This window comes from Echinops telfairi, unplaced genomic scaffold (genome assembly GCF_000313985.2).
Source record: "Echinops telfairi isolate 266 unplaced genomic scaffold, ASM31398v2 ScPeMD7_4;HRSCAF=17, whole genome shotgun sequence".
Lineage (NCBI taxonomy): Eukaryota > Metazoa > Chordata > Mammalia > Afrosoricida > Tenrecidae > Echinops > Echinops telfairi.
The window spans coordinates 1,133,692-1,157,773 of NW_022103900.1; the positions used below are offsets into that span (position 1 = coordinate 1,133,692).

Consider the following 24,082-nt stretch of genomic DNA (forward strand, 5'->3'; position numbering starts at 1 on the left):
TGGCAGCCAACAATAGAGACGGAAATGGCATTGTATTTAAATGAGAGAATAATTACAATAAGCATAGCCCCTGAGATTAAAAAAAAAAGGAGACAAGCTAGAACAAAACATTTTATTATTAAAATAAACACCTTTGTATAAAAGCATTACAGGTCAAAAGCTCTATTTACATGTACTGATTCAAGGGCTGATGATTCACCCAACACTGACCAGGGTGCACCAACAGAGTAGACCTACCTCGACCAGAGCAGATTAATAAAAAAAAGGAAACATTTTCAGAAAGCTGCCTAAAGACTAGGCTGGCAGAACTGTCACATAGCAAACGGTTGAGAATCAACAATCTCCAAAAAAGGCACTTCTCATTGCAATAAAAGCGCTTAAAATCTGCACCCGGACCCCATGGCCAGCTGGTAATTTCTTCAAGGAAGTAAAAACTGGCAAAGCTCCGTGGACTAGGATTTATTTACTAAGCTGCAATTCCCATGCAAAACGACTCAAGACCTAAATCGAGATACTTTCCCGAGGAACGGCAAAAGCCTTGGCACACTAAAATTATACTAAAGTTTTATACCAAGAATTTCAAATGAGCCTCCTGAAGTTTCACCACTAATTTCCGATGATTTTAAGTATATCATTGCTCACAAACCTTTGGATCATAATGACAGTGTAAGCAGGATTCGCCACTTAACCTTGTGATGGAATAAATCAGCAACAACGAAGTCTCTACCGTGGCAACTTGTATAATGAGCGCCCAGATCCAGAGGCAGCTAAAGCAATGCACTCCACTTTGCAACAATTACCTAATTTTTCCACATGCGCTAAGGCCCTTGTGACTCCATTCTGCTAAAAATACCAGCAAGTAGGAACACAAAAATCACACGGTTGTTCCCAATGTAAACAGCGAGAGGGCTGTTCTATGGAACCGAACAGATTTAGTTTAGTTAACACTACTTTGTTCTAAGTGCTTGGTTTTTTGGGTGGATTGCAAGGTTATTTCAACACCAATCAACCCTTGACACAAAGACGGTCTTCCCCCTACGGCGCAGCAGGTGGTACTGGACAGTGGGCCGTTCGGCTCGCAGCCAAGTACTTAACCACTGCTGCACCACAGCTCCCAAATCAATTAGGCTTTCATAGAATGGGCGCTTCGAAGAGTGCGGAAAGTAAGTGGTGGGAGAGGCCCAATGAAAAAGAAAGGGACAACTTTGCAGGGCTGGGGGCCGGAAGAGACAGTGCAGAACGGCAAATGCCAACCTAGCAATCTATGTACACACGCCTATGGCCCGCGAGCTGGGCTGGATTTGGGTTTCCGGTGAAACAGAATGAGCATTCTTGACTGGGGTTGCAACCACTGACAAAACCGGACCGTTTAACAAGGTCACTTGGGAAGTACAAGGCCTGCGAGCAGTGACGTCTTCGTCGGGCTATTCCGCTTGCATTTCAAACTCCCGTTTCAGACTGTCAAAAGAGGAACGGGAATATACGTTAGCATCTGGTTTCCAAGCTAAGAATTTCTCTTTTGAAAGCCCAATTCACTTAAAACAAACAAAAGTCCGTCTTACGGCGTTCTTACAGTCCTAGGGCTACCCACACGAATGCACACAAATCTCTCGTCTGCATCTTGGTAACCACACCCAGATGGCTATAACATGTTCCCAACACTCCGAAACGTTCCAGCCATTCTCTCTCCCAGACAATCCCCTCCCCTTCCCCTGACCCAGAGATAACCACGATTCTGCCTTCGACCCCCTTGCTATCAAGACACATAAATGGCTGTGAAGATTCAGACGCCGGAGAGAGGGGAAAGGCAGCCACCATTACCTTTTCAAGTAATCGTGCACATTCCCAAAGCCGTGGTACTTGGCCAAATACACCAGGACCCCAGTCGCACACCGTCCATCGCGCTGCCGACAGAAGCTGCAGTTACAGATCCCACGGCAAGGCGGACAGTGCCAGTTCTAGAGAATCGTAGAAAGGCATCATTAACAGGGCTCAGGTGCTGCTGGGACTACGTCGGCCTAACCAAACACCTCTTGAGATCTGTTGTCCTGGCCTTACGAAATGTTTCGATCAAGGAGTCAATACATGGATCCTGATCGAAAGAAGGAATATGTGAAATAGAATTCGGATTTCTTACGGAATCCAAACTTCCTAGCCCCTCTGAGAATGGAGGTGACCCCAAATCTACTCCCCTGAGATAATCTTTCAATCTTGAAGTGAAACATCCCCTCGGTCATCCTTAAGTCAAACATAGCGCAGCTCGGTTTACAAAGGTCATTTGCCTTGAGCACTGCACTACTTTAAAGCATTATATATCTGAGGTCAACTGACAATAGGAACCCCTAAATTATAGACGAGACGTTGGGGGTAGCCACTCTAGGGGGACAGTGGTGCCTGATAAGCGAGAATCACGATGCGATGTGAAGGAGGCACCCAATGCCACTGAATTCTGCGTGCAGCAATCGTTGCGTGGATGTGTGTTGGCTGCGTGTTTTAAGGGGGGGGGGGCGGGAAAGCAAGTCGTTTAAAACATTTTTTCCTGACCCCCACTTATTTAGCATCTACTCTAAGATGAGTATCACTGGTTGCATTTAAGCCTTTAGGGGGCAGAAAATCTTAACATTTCCTCACGTTAGGAAACCAAAAGTTTAGGAAATCCAAAAGTTACACAGCAACTACTATGAAACAGATGCTCTCCCACCCGGATGGGCAGAGCCCTACAGGGCACTCAGCCTGCCCAGCACCAACATTATGAATCAACCCACTGCCCACCCCTAATGCTTCATCTCTCTCCAGAATACCCGCCAACGATACACACTGACTGACAGGAACAGGACCGATGGTCCCAGCCCATGACATGTTCTCTCCTGCTATCCCAGCCTGTTCCTGCATCTGAGTCCTAAGCGGAAACACAACGGGACGAGATGCATCCAGGGGTGGTGCAAACACCAAGTTCTCGGGACCAACAGTGTTGAACGGAGGCCTACTCCAGCCGGGAGACGACCTTCCCACAGAAGAGACGGCGACAAGAAGCACAAGGAAACAACGCTGAGAGGAACAGACAGACAAAGCAGCAGACCCGAATCTCCTCAGCAAGCCCAAAGCATGAAGGCAGAAAGGGAGGGATTTACAATCTAGAAAACTATAATAAGGTCTCATGATGAGCCCAAACTGACTCAATGGCAGTGAATTTGGGGGAGATGGGGCGTGGATCTGGACAGAGATGGGTTACTATACAGTTTCAATTATTGTGAGAATGGTTTTGTTACTATTTAAGAATGGTGACATTTAAGGTTGAATATATTACTTAAAACAGAGCACAAGAAAATAAAATGATGAAAAGTCAAATATGGCCAAATGTAATGCTAACCCTCTCTATGGACACTTACAGCTATTACTGTCCATACTTATAAGTATATTTGAAAAATGTCAAATGTAATTCACATAAAACTGGGAACAAAACAGCAAAAAAAATCCTCACTCTCATTAATACTGACCCATAAAGACCCCACAGGCCATGGCAGAAGTGCCCCTGTGAGTTTCTGAGGCAGTAACTCTTTATGGGAGTAGAAAGTCCCATTTTTCTCCCCAGGAGCTGCTGGTGGTTTCAAACTGCTGACCTTGCAGATCGCAGCCCAACTCATAACCACTAAGTTACCACAACTCCTCAATGGAATACCCGTCATTATTAATTCTTTTCTACGGAGGCTTAACAATTTCTCCACGGAGAGTCCTCCTGCCAACACTCCCCACATCTCCCTTTAGAGATGATTCACCTGGACAAACACGAGAATATTATGAAGCACAAGGCAAAGACTTCTGACTTCTAGTCACCCTAAACCAAAAAACAAAAAACCACAAACAATTCACTGCCATCGAGTTGTCAATTGATAGCAACCCTATAGGGGAGGGTAGAACTACCTCTGTGAGTTCCCGAGACTCCAACTCTTTATGGGAGTAGAAAGCCTTGTCTTTCTCCCAGAGTGGCTGGTGGTTTCAAACTGCGTACATTAAGGTTAGTAGCCCCAACCCAATACATCGCCACAACGCCACCAGGGATCCTTCTAGCCTGCATAGACACATCAGTCTTCCCGAGAGTCAAACACAGCAGACGAGTCACCACACACTGAAGTAGGAATGCAGTGACTCATTCTGACCCTACTTCATCGAGTGTAGACGGTTCAGCCCAGCTTGGCATTCTCAGGATCGCCGAGGGAGGGGGGACTAAGAAGCACAACAGGACTATCCTCCCCTAAATTCTTGGGGGCCTGGGGGAGCCATTCTAGAAGTTCTCTTAGAGTCTACACCCAAAGACATGAACACACCAATTAGGAAACTGGAAACAGGAACCACCTTTGAATCTGCGAAAACAGTACCTTGCCCACCACAAGCCTTCGACCTACGGCAAACATTGCATAACATTAAACATCAGAGAAAGTGGCCACTAGGGACTTCATCACAGGTGGCCATCAGCCAGCCTCCCTCCAGGTGGGCACATAAATACTATCTTACGGGAAGTGAACCCTCGTAAGTCCACGACGTCTCTGGACTGAGATCACGGGGACATCTAGAGGAACCGCGTACGCCACAAATCCGAGTGCTCCAGACTAGAGACATTCACGACATATGTCCGGAGCCGGTGAGGAAGCAGAAAGCAGCGAAGCGAACTGTGGTACGACCGCCATCAGAACAGTGCCAGGGGGCCAACTGCACGGGAGGGGACCTCTGGTGTGTGCGGTGCCTTCACCAGCCAGCTCATGGCTGACCAGTCCCTAGAGACATCCCCACACCAAGACACCTACGGGATCCAACAGGGCGTCCTTGACTTCCTCCCCGTAACGGTTTCGAAGGCAGGGCCCACAGAACTGGCCTCGAACACCCCAGCACTCTGGGTTTCTGCAGTTGGTTTTGGTATCAATCGTTTTCTGTCGACACTGGTGACAGGTGGATCCCTAGAAAGCAAGTGAGAAGAAAGAAAACAAAACAGGCCACATGTAAACAACACTCTGTAACAGCCTGAGATTATAGCTTCGCCTCATTTCACATCTACAGCGCAGGTATGGAGGCGGGGTTCAACAAGTTCATGGGAAAATTCCATTAGCTCTTAATTCCACTTTCCCCCCCCCAAACCCTGTGAGTAGGCATAAAAAGTTATCTCAAGCATGGTGGCATGGTTCTATTTATAGATTTCAAACCAGTATAATAAACATAAGATTCTCTCAATGCAAACTGTAACCTGCTCAAATGCACCCAATGCCTCTAGCATACCAGCATTTAGCTACATAGACCCATGCAGTAAGTACCGAGTACTGGTTGAACGAACCTCTTTCCAAACGAAGATAAGAAGATGAACATCACTGCAAACTCACTAAGCCAATGAGACTCAAGGGAAAAGAGCACTAACCCTAGAGCCCACTAGCACCGAGTCATCCTACAGGGAGCAACAGAACTGCTCCCCAGGGCTTCCACGAAGCAGAGACTCATCTTTCACCTGCAGAGCAACTGGGGGGCTCGAACTGCCGACTTTGTGATTAGCAGCCCAACAAGCAAGCAGCTTCGCCACTCTTTCCTGGCATGAAAAATCCAACGACGTGTAGGCACACAGCTCAATGGTAAGAGTGGCAGAACATCAGCACACTCCAGAGAACACGAAAGGTGCCCGCGCCCCCTCAGATGGAATGTAGAGGGCCTTACCAAAGAGCGGTTATAGATCTTCTCACGGGAGTTTCCACAGATGTTCTCTAACTCTTCGGTTGTAATGTCTTCCACGGGGCGGATGACATGCGGGAGGGTCATGGGCCCTGGGCGGCGATTTCTGGGCATGTCATCTTCCTATACAACAAGAAGCATGTCCACAGCGGCTCTCCCGACCTTTAATCCTTGTACTTCTACCTGGTCCTTTCTTCACAGAGCATTCAATCTAGACATCTTCCGGGGGGATGTGTGTGTGTTCCAGAGGGGGTGGTGTGTGTGTGTGTGTGTGTGTGTGTGTGTGTGTGTGTGTGTGCCTGTCTGTGGCGGGGGGTGGGTGGGGTGCGTGAACCTTAAGTTTATTAGGATCCTTGGACAACGCCATGGAAACCGGTCTCACACTTAAGAAGAGCTGAAGAACGCAGTGACCTGCTGACAGAGCCCTCAGATGAGCTCATGTGGGCCCAGGCACAGCTCACAACAAAGCACTGGTTCAAAAGCCGCAGGAACATCAGAGTGCTTGTGTGGCGGTCCTGTGTGCACGTGTTGTGCGCCTGACACTGACCTTCGGGAGGTGGAAAGGAGGGTTAAGTACAAATGGGGAGCACTCACGTTCAGGTAGTCGTCCATGACCTTCCTCTTCCTCACCAGCAAGTATTTGTCATCTTCCTCTTCCTCCTCCTCTTCTGTGGGCAGGCCATCAGGGAACCCCAGAATCCGGGACCTTGACCTGGTCAGAGGACGCGCCCTCCGCTCGGGGTTCCTTCTGGAAGCACTACCTGGGAAGGTGCGTCTCCGGGGTGTCTTCGATTGCTGAACAAAGGACATGTCACGGGACCCATTTGTTCCAGAGTAAAGTGGCACTTTTGAATAGATGTCATTTTTTAAGTAAAAGGAAATTCCATTTCCAAATTTCCTTTGCCCTTTCCGTAACGCATGGACCATGAATCGAGCCCATCTGCAGGCACGGTAACCTTGATTGGGGCACTAGTTGTCCACTGACTGAGAGGACATTGTTCATTCTTCTACTTAGTCAAGGTAGAAAAGCTGATCTCTTGAAAAAAAACAAAAACACAAACACAACTTCCACGGTATCTCCTGAGCCCTGAAACACACCCCGTGTCTCTCTGGTGCAGAGCGGAGGGAGCTGTGCGATGGATTCCCTTCCTCCCCCGGGCAGCAGTCCAGAAACACAGTCTTTCCTTGTGAACTGCAGCAGGTACGCCACCGTGGCTCCTCAGGACACAACCCAGCATGGCATAAGGCAATGAGGTAGTTAAGTTTATTGTCTCATTCACAGATTAAAAAAAAAAATCACAGCAGCAAAATATACCTAGTGCTCAGAGGAAAGCCCATGAAAATAAGAGGAAAAACACAATTCCTAGTCCTCATTCCCTGTGTTTAAAGGGCTTAGTCTAGAACATAAATCCAAAAGGGGCTTAAGTGCAAACGCAGCAGGAAGAGGCCTAAGAAGGCCAGGAAACGGGGGGCACGAGTCCCGCATTCCTCCTCTCATGCTGAGGAGAAGGCTCCCCACGAGGAGGACTGGGTTTCTGAAAGCATCCACCCTCGCTTTCCTCAACTCCAGCGAGACCGACACAGCGCTGTACTTACTGAGCTGGGAACCGGGAGGGAACGTCTTCCAGGGATGGAGCCAGGGAAGCTTTCCAACTCTGACAGGAGCTTTGCAAGCTAAGAAGGGGTGGGAGTAAGACAGAGATGACTGGTTCCGAATAACTGCTGAAAATGAGCAACGAACTTCCGGAAGTCACAGGAGCACATTTCATGGCTTTACATTTCTCAATAAGCTGATACAGTCGAACCGTTTCTGACCTCACCTAGCCACTTAACCAAGACCGTCAGACGGAAACAAAGCTCAACCGTGAGTGCGTACGGAGAGAAAGGCATTTCCTAGCACACAGTATCTTCGCAGGTACCTGGAACTAATTCTTTGGACACAGATGGAAGGGACGAGTCCCTTACAGAGCACCAGGGAAGAGCTCCTTCTGATACAAAGTCAGACACCTACCATGGCTTTGTTTTGCTTTATGTTTAAAGCCCGTTTCTCCAGAAAATCCATGCCTTTTTCATCTTCGGAGTCTGAAGTGCCCTCCATCAGGGAGTTCTCCAAGGACGGCGGAGGAAGGACTTTTCGCTTGGCCGCTGCCCTGGTGTTTCGAGTTGGAAACGTCATGGCCACACGCAGGGGTCCAGAGCGCTGGCCCTGACTGCGGGTCCTGCAGCCTCTATGGTCGGCCTGCCGCCTCTGGTCAATCACAACAACCACCAGTTAGGGACGTGCAGACTGGCAGCCAAGATACGCTCCCAGTTACAGCTACCATGAAAGAGCCCTTCTGAGCAAAAGGGCCTCACAGCAAAGAAATCCCACACTGAAGGCAGAGGTTAACGATAGAAAAATACCCAAGCACCTGAGTATGGTGATTAGCCAGCCATCTTTGTACCTCCTGGGTCTGTGGTTCGGAATCAAGTTGTATAAAATGTGAAAAATCTCTGCTTCCCTTGAAGATGCTTAAAGTAAGCCTTTATGTATTTTAAAAGAACTTTCTACAGGAAAAATAAAAAAGAGTGCTCCCCCGTGAACATGGTTTTAAACTATATTACAATGTCTGAATGCAGCTTGGTGGAAGCTTAATATAATGCGATGGCAAAAGCAACCCAGGTTTCCCATCATTAAACATTCATTAAAATTAGCCACCAGGGAAATGAAGAACATGCTATACCACTTTCTCTTACCCACTCAACCCAAACCTGTTGCCACTAAGTTGATTCGGATGCACAGTGACACGACAGGACAGAGAACTGCCACTCGGGCTTCACAGGCTGTGATCTACGGGAAACCACCTACCCCGTCAATCTTTCTCCCGGCGCAGCGTGCTTTAGCCAGTGTGCCACCAGCGGTTCCTTTCATGCCTATTAGGACAACCAAAACCCAAATCCCCCGACACCATGTCCACGCCACCTCACCGCAACCCTACACAGGGTTTCTGACACTGCAGATCTTTACGGCGAGAACAGCCTCGTCTCTCTCCCATGGAGCTCCTCGTGGGGTTGAACCTCAATCTTGTGGTTAGCATCCCAACACTTAGCCCACAGCCCAAGCAGGGTCCAAAAGACGGAAAACCCTAGATGTTGGGGAGGATGCCAAGTCCTCTTAGCTGGAATGCTGCCGGCAAAATAGTACAGGCACTTTGGAAAACAGCCTGGCAGCTCCTTAAGCATAGTTACTGTGTGGCCCAGTGATGCCACTCCAGTGTGTGTATATATATATTTATATTCATCCAAGAGAAAGAGAACCTATGTCCACAGGGAAACTTGTGTGTGAATGTCCACAGCAGCATTAATAATAGCCTCAAAGTAGAAGCCACCCACATGTCCATCATGCAATGGACTTTTAAAGTGTGGTAGAGCCGTACAGGGGGCTACTGCTCCACAATAAAAAAGAATGAAGGACTGGTACATGCTACAGCATCTTGAAAACATTACACTAAGGGAAAGAACCCAGACATAAAAAGCCACATATTACATGATTCCTTTTCGATGAAATAATCAGAATGGGCAAATATATGACCAAGTGAGCTAGTCATTGCCAGGGGTTGGTGAGGTCGGATAGCTCTCCCCGGTGGGGTGGCGGGTTATGCATTAGGTTACTAATCCCAAGGCCTGCAGTTCAAAACTACCAGCTGCTCTGCAAGAGAAAGATGAAGCTTGCAACTGCCATAAAGCTGTACAGTCATGAAGACCCACTGGGATGGGTAGATGGGTTCTCTCTGTGCTACAGGGCTGCTATGAGTCAGAATTAACTTGATGGTGGTAAGTTTCTTTTTTCTCTTTTTTGGTAATGCTAGGGAAGAATGTGGAGCTCTGGTGGTATAGTGGTTAGGAGCTGGGATACTAACTGAAGATCAGCAGTTCGAAACTACCAGCAGCTCTGTAGGAGAAAGATGGGGCTTTTTACTCCCATGAAGAGTTACAGGCTCAGAAACCCACAGGGGCAGGTCTAGCCTGTTCTATGGGGTCACACTGAGCCGGCATTGACTTGATGGCAGTGTGTTTGGTTTAGGTTGGGCAAGAGGAGTAACTATTAATAAGCATAAGGTGTCTTTCTGGGGTGATAGAAAATATGCTCAGGTTGACTGTGCTACTGGTTAGGGGAGAAAAACAAAACAAAAAATCACCTATGAAGCCCCAGCAATGAAAGACCCATTTTCAACATGTAAAATTGTCTTAAATCCCCACAGCAGTTTTTAATACATTTCAGTGTTCATGCATTGAGACTATAAATTGAACCACCCCCTCAAAAAAAAAAAATCACTATGAGTTAATACTTTCAATCAACTGGCATTTTATTAATCACAACAGCATCTAGCAAGAATTGAAACATTGCCCAGAAATTACTCAAGCTATATCCAATGTTTGGGTCACATCCAGATTTGCAGATGGGCTCCTGCAGTATCTCTCCAATCAGCATGGATTTTAACCCATCTCACTCACTAGAGGAAGCTTTACATTGCCTCAAAGACAGGCCTCAGCCGGACACTGTCACTTAAATCAATGCTCCTCAAGTGTGGCCCCTGGGCTGTGGACCTGTTTCAGGACAGTTTGGGTTGAAAAGCATGCACCCAATTGTAAATCATCACCCTGCTTTGTCCACAAAGTCTTGCTTAACAGCTCAACTAAGCAGTGTGCTCAGAGCGGGCAGTACTTCGAAGCAACAACAGCAGTGGCCTTAGCAGAGGAGCAGAGTTGGTTAAAGAAAATGCAGCAACAGCTCAGGCAACACCAAGCAAGGAGCAAGCAGATTCTCAAAGGGTCCTAATTGGCACTGTCCAACACTCTGAGTCCTGCACATGAGTCAACATACGTTTTCAAGATGCAGAGACAGATCCACGAAGGGAACCAATACTGACCCAAGGGTCTGCTCTGTGAGAGGCCCTGGCTGGGCACTTGAAGTTCATTAGGACACGTGTACTTCCTCTGGTGAGACTGGATTTCCGTGGTAATGGTTATGTGGACGTTGGTCAATCCCACCTTACCAACTTCCAAGATTTTCAAAGCCTACAAAGGCTTGTGATTTACAAACAGGGCTATCTTAATGAAAACAATGGCTGAGGAGATAAAATACTCATAGGATTTTTTTTTTTAAGTCAGCAAAATCTTCTGGCATGACAAAAATGAACAGCCAAGGCAGGACAAGAAAGAGTAAAAATCCCGTAGTAACATGCCATGCCTCTAAATACACCTCCGCGCCTGGATATTGGTGAAAGTCTCAAACTCACCATTTCATCTTGGATCTCAGTGTCTGAGAAACCACAAAATGAGTCATCGTCAGAGTCGGCACGAAAAAGACTGGCCAGTTCGTTACTGACATCTGGCCTCGGTTTGGGGTGCTGTACAAATCCACAGTGGTCTAACACATCTTGCACCTCACTTTCTGAAAAGCCGCAGAAAGATTCGCTATCAGACTCCTCATAAAACACATTTGCCAGTTCTTCACTGATATCTGACCTGAATTTAGGTTTCTGTAAAATAAATAAATAAATGTGGTTGGGCATTTTCTCTCTCTCTCTCTCTTTCAAGAACCAATTTTCCATAAACTGTGCAGAGAGCAAATCACATTTACAAGTGCACTACAAGAGAATAGCTTTTGTTACAAAGAAAAATGGTTCAGGGGTTTACAAATGATTTCTGAGTTGTTATGGCAAATCATCAGGCATGTTAGGTTAGGCGACATTTCAAAAGGATGGAATAAGTAGCTATTCTACCTCCAACAATTACTACCTAGAACCACAGCAAAGAGTGAAATGAAATTACAGTGCATACTGTATTTTCATAACGGCTGTATAGAAATGTAGGCAAAAAGCAAGCAGTTTTAATCATGCACAAAGCATTTGGGGGCATTTTGAGCACTGCAGACTCAATTCTGTTTATTCTCAGGCAGCACTTACCGTGTTTGCAAAATTATCAGAAGCAAAGCTGTCACAACTGTCATCAGAGGATGACGAGGTTTCCATGGAAATCAACTTCACATAACTGAATTTCTTGAAGTTCTGTACTCGGGGCTTCTTTGGCTGCAGATGGAAGTGGCAATGCTGTTAAGTGCACGTTTACTGAAGTGTCTGGCTAACAGGCATCACTTTGGAGTTTAGTAGGTTCAAACAGCAGTCACTATGTCCATTTTTTCACATCCTATTGCAGGAAAATGATTTGCAACTGCTTAGAACATTTTTGCAATGTGTAAAAATTGCAGAATGGGAAATGAATTTACTTTGTAAACTTTCACCCACAACCAAGGAAATCTAAACCCAATTCCAATCCCTTGGAGTCGACTCCCAGCAATCCCAGCAACCTACACTGCAGGACAGAAGGGAACTGCTCCACAGGGTGGAGGCTGTGCTGTACATATTGACGGGCAGAGCCCGCCTCATCTCTCTCCCACAAACCACAGTACAAAGCACAGTAAGACACTCAAAGGAAAAACAACAAACGGACTTAGGAACTAAATGATGCCTTAAGGAAAGCGACCCATGAGAGATTGGTGAGAAGGCAAAAGTTAAAAATCAACGGTTTTTTGTTGGTTTTTTTTCATTTTAATAAAAACTTGGGGGGAAAATGACTACCATTTGCTAAATCCTACCCTGTTGGAGGAAAACCTCCATGACATTTTATCTATTTATTTAAAAAACATCAGACAAGCCTTTGAACGCTTAGTATTATTATATTGAACTCAGGAGGTTTAATGCTAATGCCTAAAACCCACCCTCTTCTTTAAAAAAAAAAAATCAACAAACTGTACTAAAAGGAAAAATTTGAAGTCCTAAAGAGTTTTGGGGTTCTCGCCCCTCCCCCTTCAGCTAAAATGAAGCTAATGAGGTCTTTTTATATAGGCTCTGGGCTATGCACTGCGACGCTGATTCCCCACACCACAAAGAATGGGCAAGACCTCTGCTTCAGGATGGCAGGCTTCCCAACAGGCTCAGTTCCAGTCAGGAGAGGGGCCGTGATTTCGGCACAAGTCCTTGCAAATCAAACACATCAGCCAGCAGAACAAATGGCGCAAGGAGCCAAGGAAAGGTCAACCAGCACTCCAGACCCAGGTGGAATGCCTGATTCCACTTCAGAGCTCTATTAGTCTGGCCGACAGTCAGCTCTCTGCAGTCCCCCTGCTCGACAAGATGTAGGCTTTCAGAAGTCGGTTCCTAAGTGCAAATCGCTGGTAGGTACAAAATGGCTCATCCATTCACAAACAACCCCAACCCAAACAGCTCCCCAGGAAATGCAATCTTCGTCTCGCTCATGGACAAAGGAAAGCAGCTCCTGGCATTTGGTTGCGATTCCTTCAGTGGTGCATCGTCCCCGTGTTCTTAACCGTCTTTAATCTGGCCAAGACCGCCTACACTAAACAGCTAGTTCTGCGCCCCGCTGGCTCCACCCTGCCTCCTGACCCCGGACATTCTCTCCATGTCCAAAGTCAGTTATGTGATAATGGAAGATGAGCACATCAGATCACAAAATGGAGGGTGACTCTATCACTCCGCTACAGTCAAATTACACCATTTACGTCACTGAGGAGCCACTGAGAATCATGGCCTTGCCAGGTTGGCATATAACCTAAACCACCTCACTGCTTCCTCTCATCCGGTGTGATGATAAATTAAAGGGATTTTTGAATGGCAAAGGCAGGTGTCTTCCGACTTATGAATACCCCTGTGGTTAGACATTGGGCTGCTAACACCAAGGTCAGCAGTTCAAAACCATCAGCTGCTCTCAAGATTCAAATGAGGGTTTCGTCTCCTGTAAAGAGAACTGCTCCATGGGAGAGGAGTTTTCTTACTCCCATGAAGATTTTCAGTGATGGAAACACAGGGTAAGTTCTACTGTGTCCTATAGCGACGCTTTGAGTAGGAATCCACTCCATGACAGTAATTTTGGGGTGTTTTTTTTAACCAAAGAATTCATCTTGGAAACCCCCAGGGGCAGTTCTACTCTGTGCTGCCAGGGCGCTATGAGTCCAAACCTGCTTGAGGGTGGTGAATTTGGTTTTGATGCTAGGTTTACAATAACTCATTGTTCTGTAAGTGAATTGCCAGGTGCCTCTCTCTGGGGGGTTCCAACAGCCAACTTTTTGGAAGTACCAATTGGGCACTTACCCATTTGCAACACCCAGAGTCCTCCAGTAAAAACAACAGCAGAAACTCACTGCCCACGAGCCCATGCCACCTCACAGCGGCACTATACACAGCAGGGTGGACCTGCCTCTGTGGGTTTCTGAGACTAACTCTTTATGGAGTCGAAAGCCTCATCTTCCTTCCCCGGTCCTCCTACAGGTCCCACAAATAGGATGAAGACCTTGGGGGTCAATGGAACAGGACAAGATGAACCTTCTATAAAGCGTGACAGTCTCTGGAACTCAGAGGCAGGGACCCTGTCTTACAGGTCCCTGAGTGGCGGTATTTGGTTTAGCTGTTTTTATATTCACATAAGGAGCCCTGGTGGCCATATATGGAAAGTGCTGGACTACTAACAGCAGTGGTTCTCAAACCCCCACCAACAGCTCCCCCGAGAAAGATGAGGCGGTCTGCTCTTGTCATGACTTACAGGCCCGGAAACCCTACATCAGGTCCCCACGAGTCAATACGGACCCAGCATTCTGCATTGCAGTCACCTGCAAATAAAATTATTTTCATCATGATGTTATCCCAAACTTCCTTTGCCTCTGAGTCATTTCTTTTGTGAAAGGCAGACAATGTGAAAGTAAATAGTATAAAGGCAGGATGGGAATACATGGGGGCTTCGAAAAGTTCATGGGGAAATCCCATGATCTTTTAATTCCATTTTCCACCAGCTTTTGGAAACTTCTCTTGTACAATGAATATTAACAATTGAAAAGGGTTCTCAGAAACCTTCGTTCTCCAACTGAAGGGAAGGCAATTCTATCGGAAGCTGTTAAGAAAATATTTGTTGGCCTCTAATCTTACAAGCCCGCACAGGAGTTTCAGGCAAACCTGTGGAAGCAAAGATATGGAAAGGAGGGTGGGGAAGTGAGCTCTGAGGGAAGGCAGAACGAAAACCACAAATGTTCCTTGTTCCAGGCATTCGGTTGTGATTTGGGGTGATTTGTCGATGGTACGTGTTCATTCCTTGCAACAAAGGCGCTATCATTGTCCCCACCTAACACACGTGGAAACGGGCTCAGAGGTAAAAAGGGTCCTGATTGCCAGTGCCCATTTTCACTGCGCTGATGAAAGGCTCTGTCCCACGCCCCCTCCCCTGGGGCCGAGTCATTTCCACGTAGGTCCCTGACCCCAACCTTAAACTTACTGCCGACTAAGAGCAACTCTGTAACAGCAGAGGGTACAACCTCCCCGGGAGTTCCCGAGACGGTAACTGTGACGAGAGTAGAAAGCTGTCTTTCTGCCGAAGACTTACTGAAGCGAGCTTACTGAGATTTTACGCGCGCGCTTCTCCTCTCCGCGTGGGCCGGGCCCGTTAGCGCCGCCCGTAAACGTCCACTCGGAGCCCAGACTGGCGACGGCCAGGGAAGCGGGAAATGATGGGAGACGAGCGAAGAAATGCACCGCAAACGAGGCTTTTCAATGACATCTCATCGACGCCTGGAATTTGAAACGCCACCGCCCACGTGCACAACTCAAATTCTAAAGAAACCGCTTTGCAAGACCTTTAAATTCCCAACGCCGGGCGGCGGGGAGCGCCCCCAGGGGCCGTCCCTACTCGCCGGGTTACCGCGGGCGCCGCGCTCGAACCCCGGGCTGTGCGCTGGGCAGGGATGGGCAGCAGGCTGCGGGCAATTTACCGGCGAGCCGGTGGAGCAAAGCCCTGGTCCCCGCGCCCCGGCGGCCGGACTCAGGCCTGCGGACACAATGACCCCGTCCCGCCGCCGGCGCACGCGTCCCACGAGCGCACGTGGCCGCAGGCGCCCCGGTGCTGCTAAGAACTGCCAAAGCGCCCCATGCTTCTCCAGCCGGGTGCGCACGGCCGTCGGGAACCTCCCCTGGCCTTGAACGGTCCCAGGTGCATAAAACCTGGGGTTGGCGTGACTGCGCGACCGCCGGGGCGACCACCGGTTGATCAGCAGCACTCCAGCAAAGCCGGCCCGCGCCCGGCCGCCCGCTAGCTGCCAGCACCCACCACGCGCACCCCACGGCTCGCTCGCCCAGCCCTCACCGGCACGCAGCGAGTGTCCATGCTGGCAGCGGACGCCCCGGCCGGCCACCGGAGTGCCCAGAACACGGAGGCCCGAGAAACGGCGCGCGCTGTGCAGTCCCACGAAGCTGGAGGAGCGCGGGCCGCGCAGTGAGGGGCGGGGCGCGCCGACCCGGGCTGGAAGGGCGGGGCTCGAGCCTGATTTTCCCGCGCTAGCGCGCGGGTCCTGCAAGCTGTGGGGAGAGCTGGCGAGTCTACACCCAACGGACTTCGAGGGGAAAAATTTCACTCCCGAAATGTCACGACTTTATTTAATATCTATACAGATTCCTAACATTCGCTTTGAAAAAGTGAGGCGCTTTTTTTTGCCTGTTAGGACATCTCTCTCTACTTGGCTGCGCGGTCCTGAGCGAATGGCGCGAAAGTGGTCCTGATTGCCCCGGGCTGGGCTGGCTGATTGGCAAGCACGCTGGGCCGGGAGGCGGCAAGGGTGGCCAGCGGGTAATGGAGACCGGTGGAGAGGGACGCTGCTCGCACGGTCAGGCTTTAGCACTTTCATTGCTGCCTGCGGCGTTCTTTTCTAACGTAAAGAATCTCGCACAGCACTCCGCCCTTTATTAGCAGATTCAATGCCCCTGGGTGTAGCGTCTCTTATCTAGTAACCGCACAATTATCTAAAGCAATAAAATCAATTGAATCCTGAGAAAACAAAAAAAGCTAAGTTGTTTCACTTAGGACTTGAGGTTTTTAAACTAGGGAGGGGAAAAGCGACAGTTTGGTGAAGATTTACCTGCCAACGCGGACTAGGCAAACTAAAGTTTTCAGGGATATGATCTGTGTGGTGGAAACTGAGAACTGTTCATGTGCCTTGGTGACCTCTCCGGTGACAATTTAGGATGAACTGAATCGGAGTGAAAGTAAGAATATTTGTTAACTTCTCCTTTCATCAGACCGTGGCATTACAAAAAATACAGTGTGAATCTGTGTTGTTATTAATTTAAGGGGGGAAAAAAGTTGCCCGGAAGAAGCTGGATTGCTTGTAAAGACCCTAATTATAATCTTACAACTAAAAAATAAATAAAATGGAAATCCACGTTCGCGTTCCCCCCCCCCCATTTCTTACAAACTTTCGGTCGGTCGGGAATACGTTAAGTTCTTTGCAGTAAGAAAGTGCGCGTCAAGACACGGCTTCCTTTCTAGTTGCAATGACTACAAAAGCAAAACTTCTGCGCGAGGAAATGTGCCAAAGGAATGTATTTGAAGGACGGCAAGGGGCCCTGGCAATCTTCAGGAGTCTAGAACACACACAGCCCAGCGGTCACTTACACCTTACAGCAGACACGGAACAGGAAGGCAGGTACCAAGAGAAGCTGTCGGGCTGGGCAGGCCCAGCACCTGGGCCCATGCCTGGCTCATGGGGGACGTGAAGCCTCAATAAGTATTTGTTGAATGAATTGAAAAAGAAAAAAAATTTTTTTCTGCCTGGGTGTCACTAACCTATAGGAGAAGGTGGAAATGCTGCTGCACAGGGTAGGAATTCTGGGCTGCTTCAGTCATGTCACCCATCAAGGGTTTTGATAGGGAGAGTCTTCGTGCTCCCCAGGTTGCTATTTAGTTTATACGCTTTTGAAAAATAAGATCTGTGGTCTGATCCGTTATTTCGATCAAAAAAATGCACACGGCTCAGTTGTGCAGTGAGCCAAGCAGCGAGTGACTGGCGCCTTGAGCAGACTGCAGTGGATGAGGTGGAACAAAGCAGGTATGAATTGTCGAATGTAAAATGAGTAATCTGAGTTATGAACGCTCCATGTAATTCACAATAAACCTTTTTGTTTGTTTTTAACTAGGGGGGGAAGACACAATAACAGAAGTAAATTTGAGGGCAATAATTTGTTTTCTCCTGCAAATGAAAACAAGCTATCATTTCCTACACACTGATAAAAAAATAAATGTTTAATGCTGGTAAGATCCTGTGCTGATACGAATAAGAGGAACAGCACAACCTCTCGCGTGCTCTGGACATGTTGTCAGGAGAGAACAGTCCCTGGGGAAGGACATCACGTGTGACAAAGCAGAGGGACAGGGAACTAGAAGACCCTCGAGGGGAAGGATGGGCACAGTGGCTGCAAGAATGGGCTGAAAATAAGAGCAATGGTGAGGAGGGTGCCGGACCTGACCGTGTTTCATTCTCCCGTACACAGGTCGCTAAGTCAGAGCCTCCTCAAGGGCGCCTGGCAACAAGAGTAGGTTGTAATGAGGTTAAATAAACTCACTCACTTCCACAGAGTCATCGTCACCTCGGACTTTCTCTGCAGCCGTAAATCTTGACGCTACCGGAAAGTCTCTATCCTGGGGCACTGCTAGTGGGTTTCTGAACTGCGCAGCTGGCAAAGGAGTAATCCATTAATCCACCATGGCACCTTTTGCAATGATGTTCATAGTGTGTTTTTAACGATAGAACTATTTCATAAAACTCAACAAAGCAATTTCAAGAGAGATAGATAAAACCAACACCATACTCACAGCCATCGAGTGGATTCCAACTCATTGTGACCCTATACAAGCGGGCGCCCAAGAGTTTATGGGACAATTCCATGATCTCTTCATGCCGTTTGTCCAAAAACTTTTTGAAGCCTCCTCCTATCTGCCCTACAGTGAGTTTCAACCTGCAACATAAATTTGGTGGGTTGAAACTAAGATAGTTTCTTCTTTTAGTTTAAATGAAATATATATATATATATATATATATAATTGGAGAATACGAAGGAGCCCTATTGAACTCATAACTGCAAGGTTGGAAGTTCAAAACCACCAGCTGTTCCTCCAGAGAAAGATGAAGTTTTCTGCTCCAATAAAGATTTACAGTCTGGGAAATCCCACGTAGGGTCACTCTGAATTGGAACTGACTTGCTGGGCTCGGGCTTGGTGTTGAGTTAAGGAGCTCTGCTGGCACCGTGGTTTAGTGCTCCGCTGCCACCTGAAAGATCAACACTTCAAACCCACCAGCCAGCTCCAGGGTAGACTGATGTGGCAGTCTGCTTCTGTAGAGAGCCTTGGAAACCCTAGGAAGCAGTTCGACTTTTTCCTATAAGATCCTGATGAGTAGAAATGGACTTCATGACAGAGGACTTGCGTGTGATGATTGTTTTCTGAAACTCTCGTTTCACTTCTGGGTATGTGTGTTTCACGATCAACAAAGCTACCAAAAAAGTGTCCTGATCCAAGACCAGAGGAGAGAATGGTACCACGGCTGAAATTCTGAGCACCTAGTTTGCAGAAGGCTAGGGGTCCCTGGTGGTGTAGTGGTTATGCATTGGGCTGTTAAGATCAGCAGTTTGTAACCACCAGACGTTCCACAGAAGAAAAATGAGACTTTCTACTCCTGTAAAGAGTTGCTCTCTTGGAAGCCCACAGGGGCAGTTCTACCTGTCCTGTAGGGTTGCTGTGAGTTGAGATTGACTCGCTGGGAGTGAGTTTGCATTTGAGAGTTATGGATGAGAATACAAACCCAGAATCCATCTGCAGGGCCCCCTCTGGGACTAAGCCTCGGGTGAAATCTCTCTAACCATTGGCCAGGGGGTGCATAGCCTCGCTATCTGACAGAGAATCAGAAAGTGGACTAATACAGATGCAGTTCGATTAAAATTCAACACTTTATCATCTGTTCTCCCTTTTGGCTCACTTTAAATTTGTTCAAGTTTTTATTATTTTCTGTTGTTTTTTTCAACTGAGCTTTTCTATGTTTTATTACTGATGCTGTTTTTGTTGTTGCTTTTGTATCATTTTCATGGTATGGAATTCAGGGTAGGAAATCTAAAGAAACAGCTAACTGGTTTAATCGCTTCTTGAAGTTGTGCCAGTTGAGGTTGGGGGCCAGTGGGGAGCTAATGAGGACAAGAAAGAAGACAATGTTCTAAAATGGATTGTGGTCATGATCACACAACACTTGTTAATATGTTTGTGTGATATGTGAATTATGTGTCAATAATGTGTTTAAATTGTTGGATTGTCTGTTATGTGAATTATGTACAAATTAAAAAGCTAAATTTGAAAAGCAATTATATATTTAAAAAATAAAATTGTACCATGGTGGAAGGAAACATACATTAAAATACAAATAAATTAGACTTTTTCCCTTTAAAAAACGAATTCTGGAGAATATGCATAATGAATCCTGACTTGATGCACGCTCATTTTCTTGCTCATTGGACCAACGACTGCTGGGTTGCTTATAGGCCAACTAAGGACACAAAGTCCCCGGAATGTTGACTCCAGTGAAGGAGCCAGATAAACAAGTTCCTAAAGGGATAGGAGATGAAGGAGATACTAATTTAGATAAGAGAAACCAGAAAGTCTTCTCTGTGGAGGTGACCTGTGAACAAAGGAAGGGAGTAGTCACCGGACAACGAAGGAAGTACAGACAGGGTCCAGGTTGTGTGCAGGTGGTGCAGCCATGAACAGCAGCCAGCCTAGGGTGACTGAATGACAGTGAGAGAGAGAGAGGGCCAGGACACCTGGGCCTCCCGGCTATGGGAAAGGCTGGATTTCATTGTAGGTGTGATGGGAAGCCCTTGGAGGGTTTTGAGAAAAGGAAAGATACAGTCTGACTGGGTGGGGCTACATGAACCATAAATGGAAGGGAAGTGCATCTAGGGAGACACTGGACGCCTATGGTCCTCTGGGCGGAGAGGATGATTGACCGATTTAAGGTATATTATTTCAAAGGTAGGAATTCTGGGGTGCAAATGGGTAAGCACTGGATTCCTCGCTAAAAGGTCGTCCCTTTGAGCCCACCTATTTGTGCCTTAGAAGGCAGGCCTGGCGATTTATCTGTTTCCAAAAGATCACCGCTTCGCAAACCTTGTGGGGCGGATCTGCTCTGCACGCTCAGGTGGCCGTGAGTCAGCAGCCATGGCATTTATCAACGACTGAAAGATGAGCAAGTCAGACCTGAGGTGTGAAAGGTTCCTTACATAGCATTTCTCCCGAGGCTCAAACCCACCTCAAGAGAAAGAAGAAGTTGTCTGCTCCCATAAAGATTGATCGTCTCAGAAACTGCAATAGCAGTCCTGCTCCATCCCACAGGGTCAGAGCCAGAGCCAACTCGAGAGCAGTGGGCTCCGTTTGGGCATCATAATAAGAACTTGGAAACAGCCTTGAATAACCCTTAGAAAGGAAATAGAAGAACGTGATCAGACGATTTTCAGTTTCTCAACCGCACTCAGTTGGGTAAGAGGAGGAAAGACCTGGTGATCTGCCTTTGTGACGATTAAAGTCCAGAAACCCCCACGGAGCCCTTTGACGCCTTACCACCCGGGGACGCCCTGAGTCAGATACACCCACGATGGCTACTCAGTGGAAGGAGTCTCAATGGACAGCACGAGCTCAAATGGACAGCACGGCTTGCGTGTGTCGTGGTCGGTAAATCTTAGTGAAAAGGCAAGCTGCACAAATATTGGTGGAGTCGAAATTTTACAAAGACAAATGTGTAAGTAGGGAGAGGGTAAGGACATGGACAGGCGTCTACGGCAGGAACTACACCGGAATCACAAAGGTGGTTCCCCCGCCACGGTGAGGTGCGTCAGGATTCACCTGGCCATTTCTCCCAATGTGGGACATGCAACTGCATAATCTGTGTGGTATGGACATGTAACCACATTAACAAAACCAAAAGCACACCATAGAAAAGACGGATCGAGATTAAGGAGGGCAAGATGGGAGGGGGAGCGGGCAGGGCGTGGGGGTGGGGGGGAGTGGAATTCAACCTCCTGCTTTTCTTTAGACCGCGGTGAAGCAAATGTGACACTTTGGTAAATACAAGTGGATGCCTGGGTGACTTTCACATCCTTGACAATTTTCTTTCTGGGCTTTTTTTGGTATCTGAAACATTTTACAACGAAGCATTTGTAAACTTTGGAAAAATGGTCCTGAAAACCACCACGCACATATTGGCGGTGTTAAATATGCAGTTCCTTTAAAGATCCCTATCGATAGGCCTGTAAATTTGCCTGGCCATTTCAGTCAACTCAAAAATTACTTAGGTCACTCTATGACTCGTGTATTGGTAAATAATTCATTCTGAATGAAAGACACAAGATGAATACAAAACAAGCCCACTGCCATCAAGTGGATTCTGGAAAAGGCTAGAGAGGGTTCCTAAATCTCTATGGCAGCAGACCACCTCATCTTCCCCTCAGAGTGACTGTGCGTTTGAACCCCTGGCCTGGCAGTTAGCGGCCTAACACAGAACCCAGAGTGCCCAGGAATAGGTTGGAACGATTCTTTTGCAGAGAAGGATGAGGGCCCAGAATACAGCAAGAAGTGACAGAGAAACACAACAGAAAGCCTGCACGGTCTGCAGCTGACTCCAGTTCAGCACACAGGAGCGCAGAACTGCCCCAGAGAGTTTCCGAAGGGATCGATCTCCACAGCAGCAGCCTGCCACATCTTTCTCAAACTCAGCGCAGGGCTCGAGGGGTAAGAAGGAGTGCCATTGCATACACACGGCCCCTGATACATACAGGCACTATCTGGTACAAGTGTTATACATATAGCAGTAAATACTTTCCCAAAAAACCAACTCACTGCCAGCAAGTCGATTCTGATTCATAGTGACCCTATAGGGCAAGAGAGAACTGCCCTGTGGGTTTCCAAGACTGTAACAACCCTTTATAGGAGTAGAAAGCCTCATCTCTCTCCTGTAGAGGCTGGTGGTTCTAAACTCCTAGCAGCTCAACAGGTAACTGCTACACCACCAACGATATGATATGATACGTACTGCCAACTAAAATAATTGTTCATGAAATTCCAAACCTGTACAACTACCTAAAATACCTGCTTCCTATTAAAGAGCTTTGAATTCCTGGAGCTAATATGAACCCTAAGGACCACCCTGTGGTGTCCCGTGCCTTTTCTTCACCCTGCACAAAGCATCCCATTCCCTATGATTAGGCTTGAAACATGACCTTGAGGACCTGCGCACTCATCACTTGGGTAATGAGGTGAGCGAACGTCAACTTGAACCGGGACCCTTGGTTTCAGGACAAAGAACGCAACAGCTAATAAGACGTATCATTTTCAGATGAGGTTTGCAAAACAATGCGAACATCCCAGCAGCTCAGCCGCCCCAGCCCCACACATCCTTCTCTCAGAAGACTGTAACGGGACCCTCCACAGCTCCACAAACTAGAGACCTTGAAGTGCCAGGAAACAAAGGGCTGGAAAGAGTTTTCACCGCGGCTGAGGACGCACAGGTTGCAGTCTGTCGAGTCACAAAGCTGTTGCTTAAATCACCCCCTAATTATAGATTTACCTCCCGGGTGCCTTCCCAAAGGCACGAAACCTAAAGAGCCTACAGGTAAGCTGCCCCTGTCAGAAAGCATCTGGAGGAGGGCCCAGCCCCTCACCACCGGGCTCCGTTGCCTCCTCAGCTCAGCAATACAAACCCTATGGGCATGTTTGCTTTTGATGATTGTCAACATTGTTTGGAGTAGATCAGTTCCCTGACGTCTGATGCCTCTTTAGAGAAAGGAATATGGGTAGTATAAGCAAGAATGCAAATTGGGCTACTTTGAGCAAGAGGCCCATACTTGTTTTTCATGAATGAGCACCGTTCGTTGGGAAATATTGAACTGCTGGTGTTAAAGCTCCATTAGCCCCTGTGGGTAAGATAAAGGCAAGCTTACAGGACTGAATTCCAGCACTAGGAAAGCTGACTTCTAACTATGAGAGAGCTCTGCCCACTTGTTCCCATCCATGACTCTGCTCTAATTTTCCCTCCTATACCATTATTATTATTATTTGCTTGGCCAGCTTTTTGTTTGCTTATGCTTAAAGATTTGTTGTTGGTAGTTTGGTTTTTATTCGATTTTGGACCCATCGGGGAAACCACAGGGATGTACCAAAAAATGAGAGAAGGTGTGAAAGTCGGTGCCAACTGCACAGGCAATTTATCCTAGATTGCTCGAGTGCCGCGCTCTCCAAGCCGCTCGTTTGGTCTTCCGACATCTTGCCTTCACATAGGTCTTTGGAAAGAGAGGATGTTTTATTGCTGCTAACCATTGTGGACTGGACTCATGGGTGCCCCATGCACAATGCCAGGTGTAGCAGTCCGGTAATCAGTTGGCCCATTTGGATCCCTAGATATTTCATGGAGTTTTCAGAAGTAGCTCATCTTGGCCTGCCTTCCTCGTGGGTCTTTGCCTGGAAG

At 47.5% G+C, this 24,082-nt stretch overlaps 1 protein-coding gene across 1 annotated transcript; it reads right to left on the minus strand.

Annotated features, from left to right (window-relative positions):
• Window positions 1–98: 98 nt before the first annotated feature.
• On the minus strand, window positions 99–18,164 carry CDCA7 (cell division cycle associated 7). Its single transcript, XM_045297910.1, has 11 exons — window positions 18,151–18,164; window positions 15,524–16,106; window positions 11,658–11,780; window positions 10,989–11,231; window positions 7,721–7,957; window positions 7,306–7,383; window positions 6,304–6,504; window positions 5,695–5,832; window positions 4,803–4,952; window positions 1,822–1,958; window positions 99–1,458 (listed from the first exon to the last, which is right to left on the minus strand). The coding sequence occupies exons 1-11, from the start codon at window positions 18,162–18,164 to the stop codon at window positions 1,425–1,427; spliced, it is 1,938 nt and encodes a 645-aa protein (XP_045153845.1). The 3' UTR covers window positions 99–1,424.
• Between the last annotated feature and the right edge of the window lie 5,918 nt (window positions 18,165–24,082).

Coding starts and splice junctions, on each gene's coding strand:
- CDCA7 (XM_045297910.1), bottom strand. Junction 11,232..11,657: donor CTGATAATTTTGCAAACACG/GTAAGTGCTGCC, acceptor TTTATTTTACAG/AAACCTAAATTCAGGTCAGA. Junction 7,384..7,720: donor TAAAGCAAAACAAAGCCATG/GTAGGTGTCTGA, acceptor ACCCCTTCTTAG/CTTGCAAAGCTCCTGTCAGA.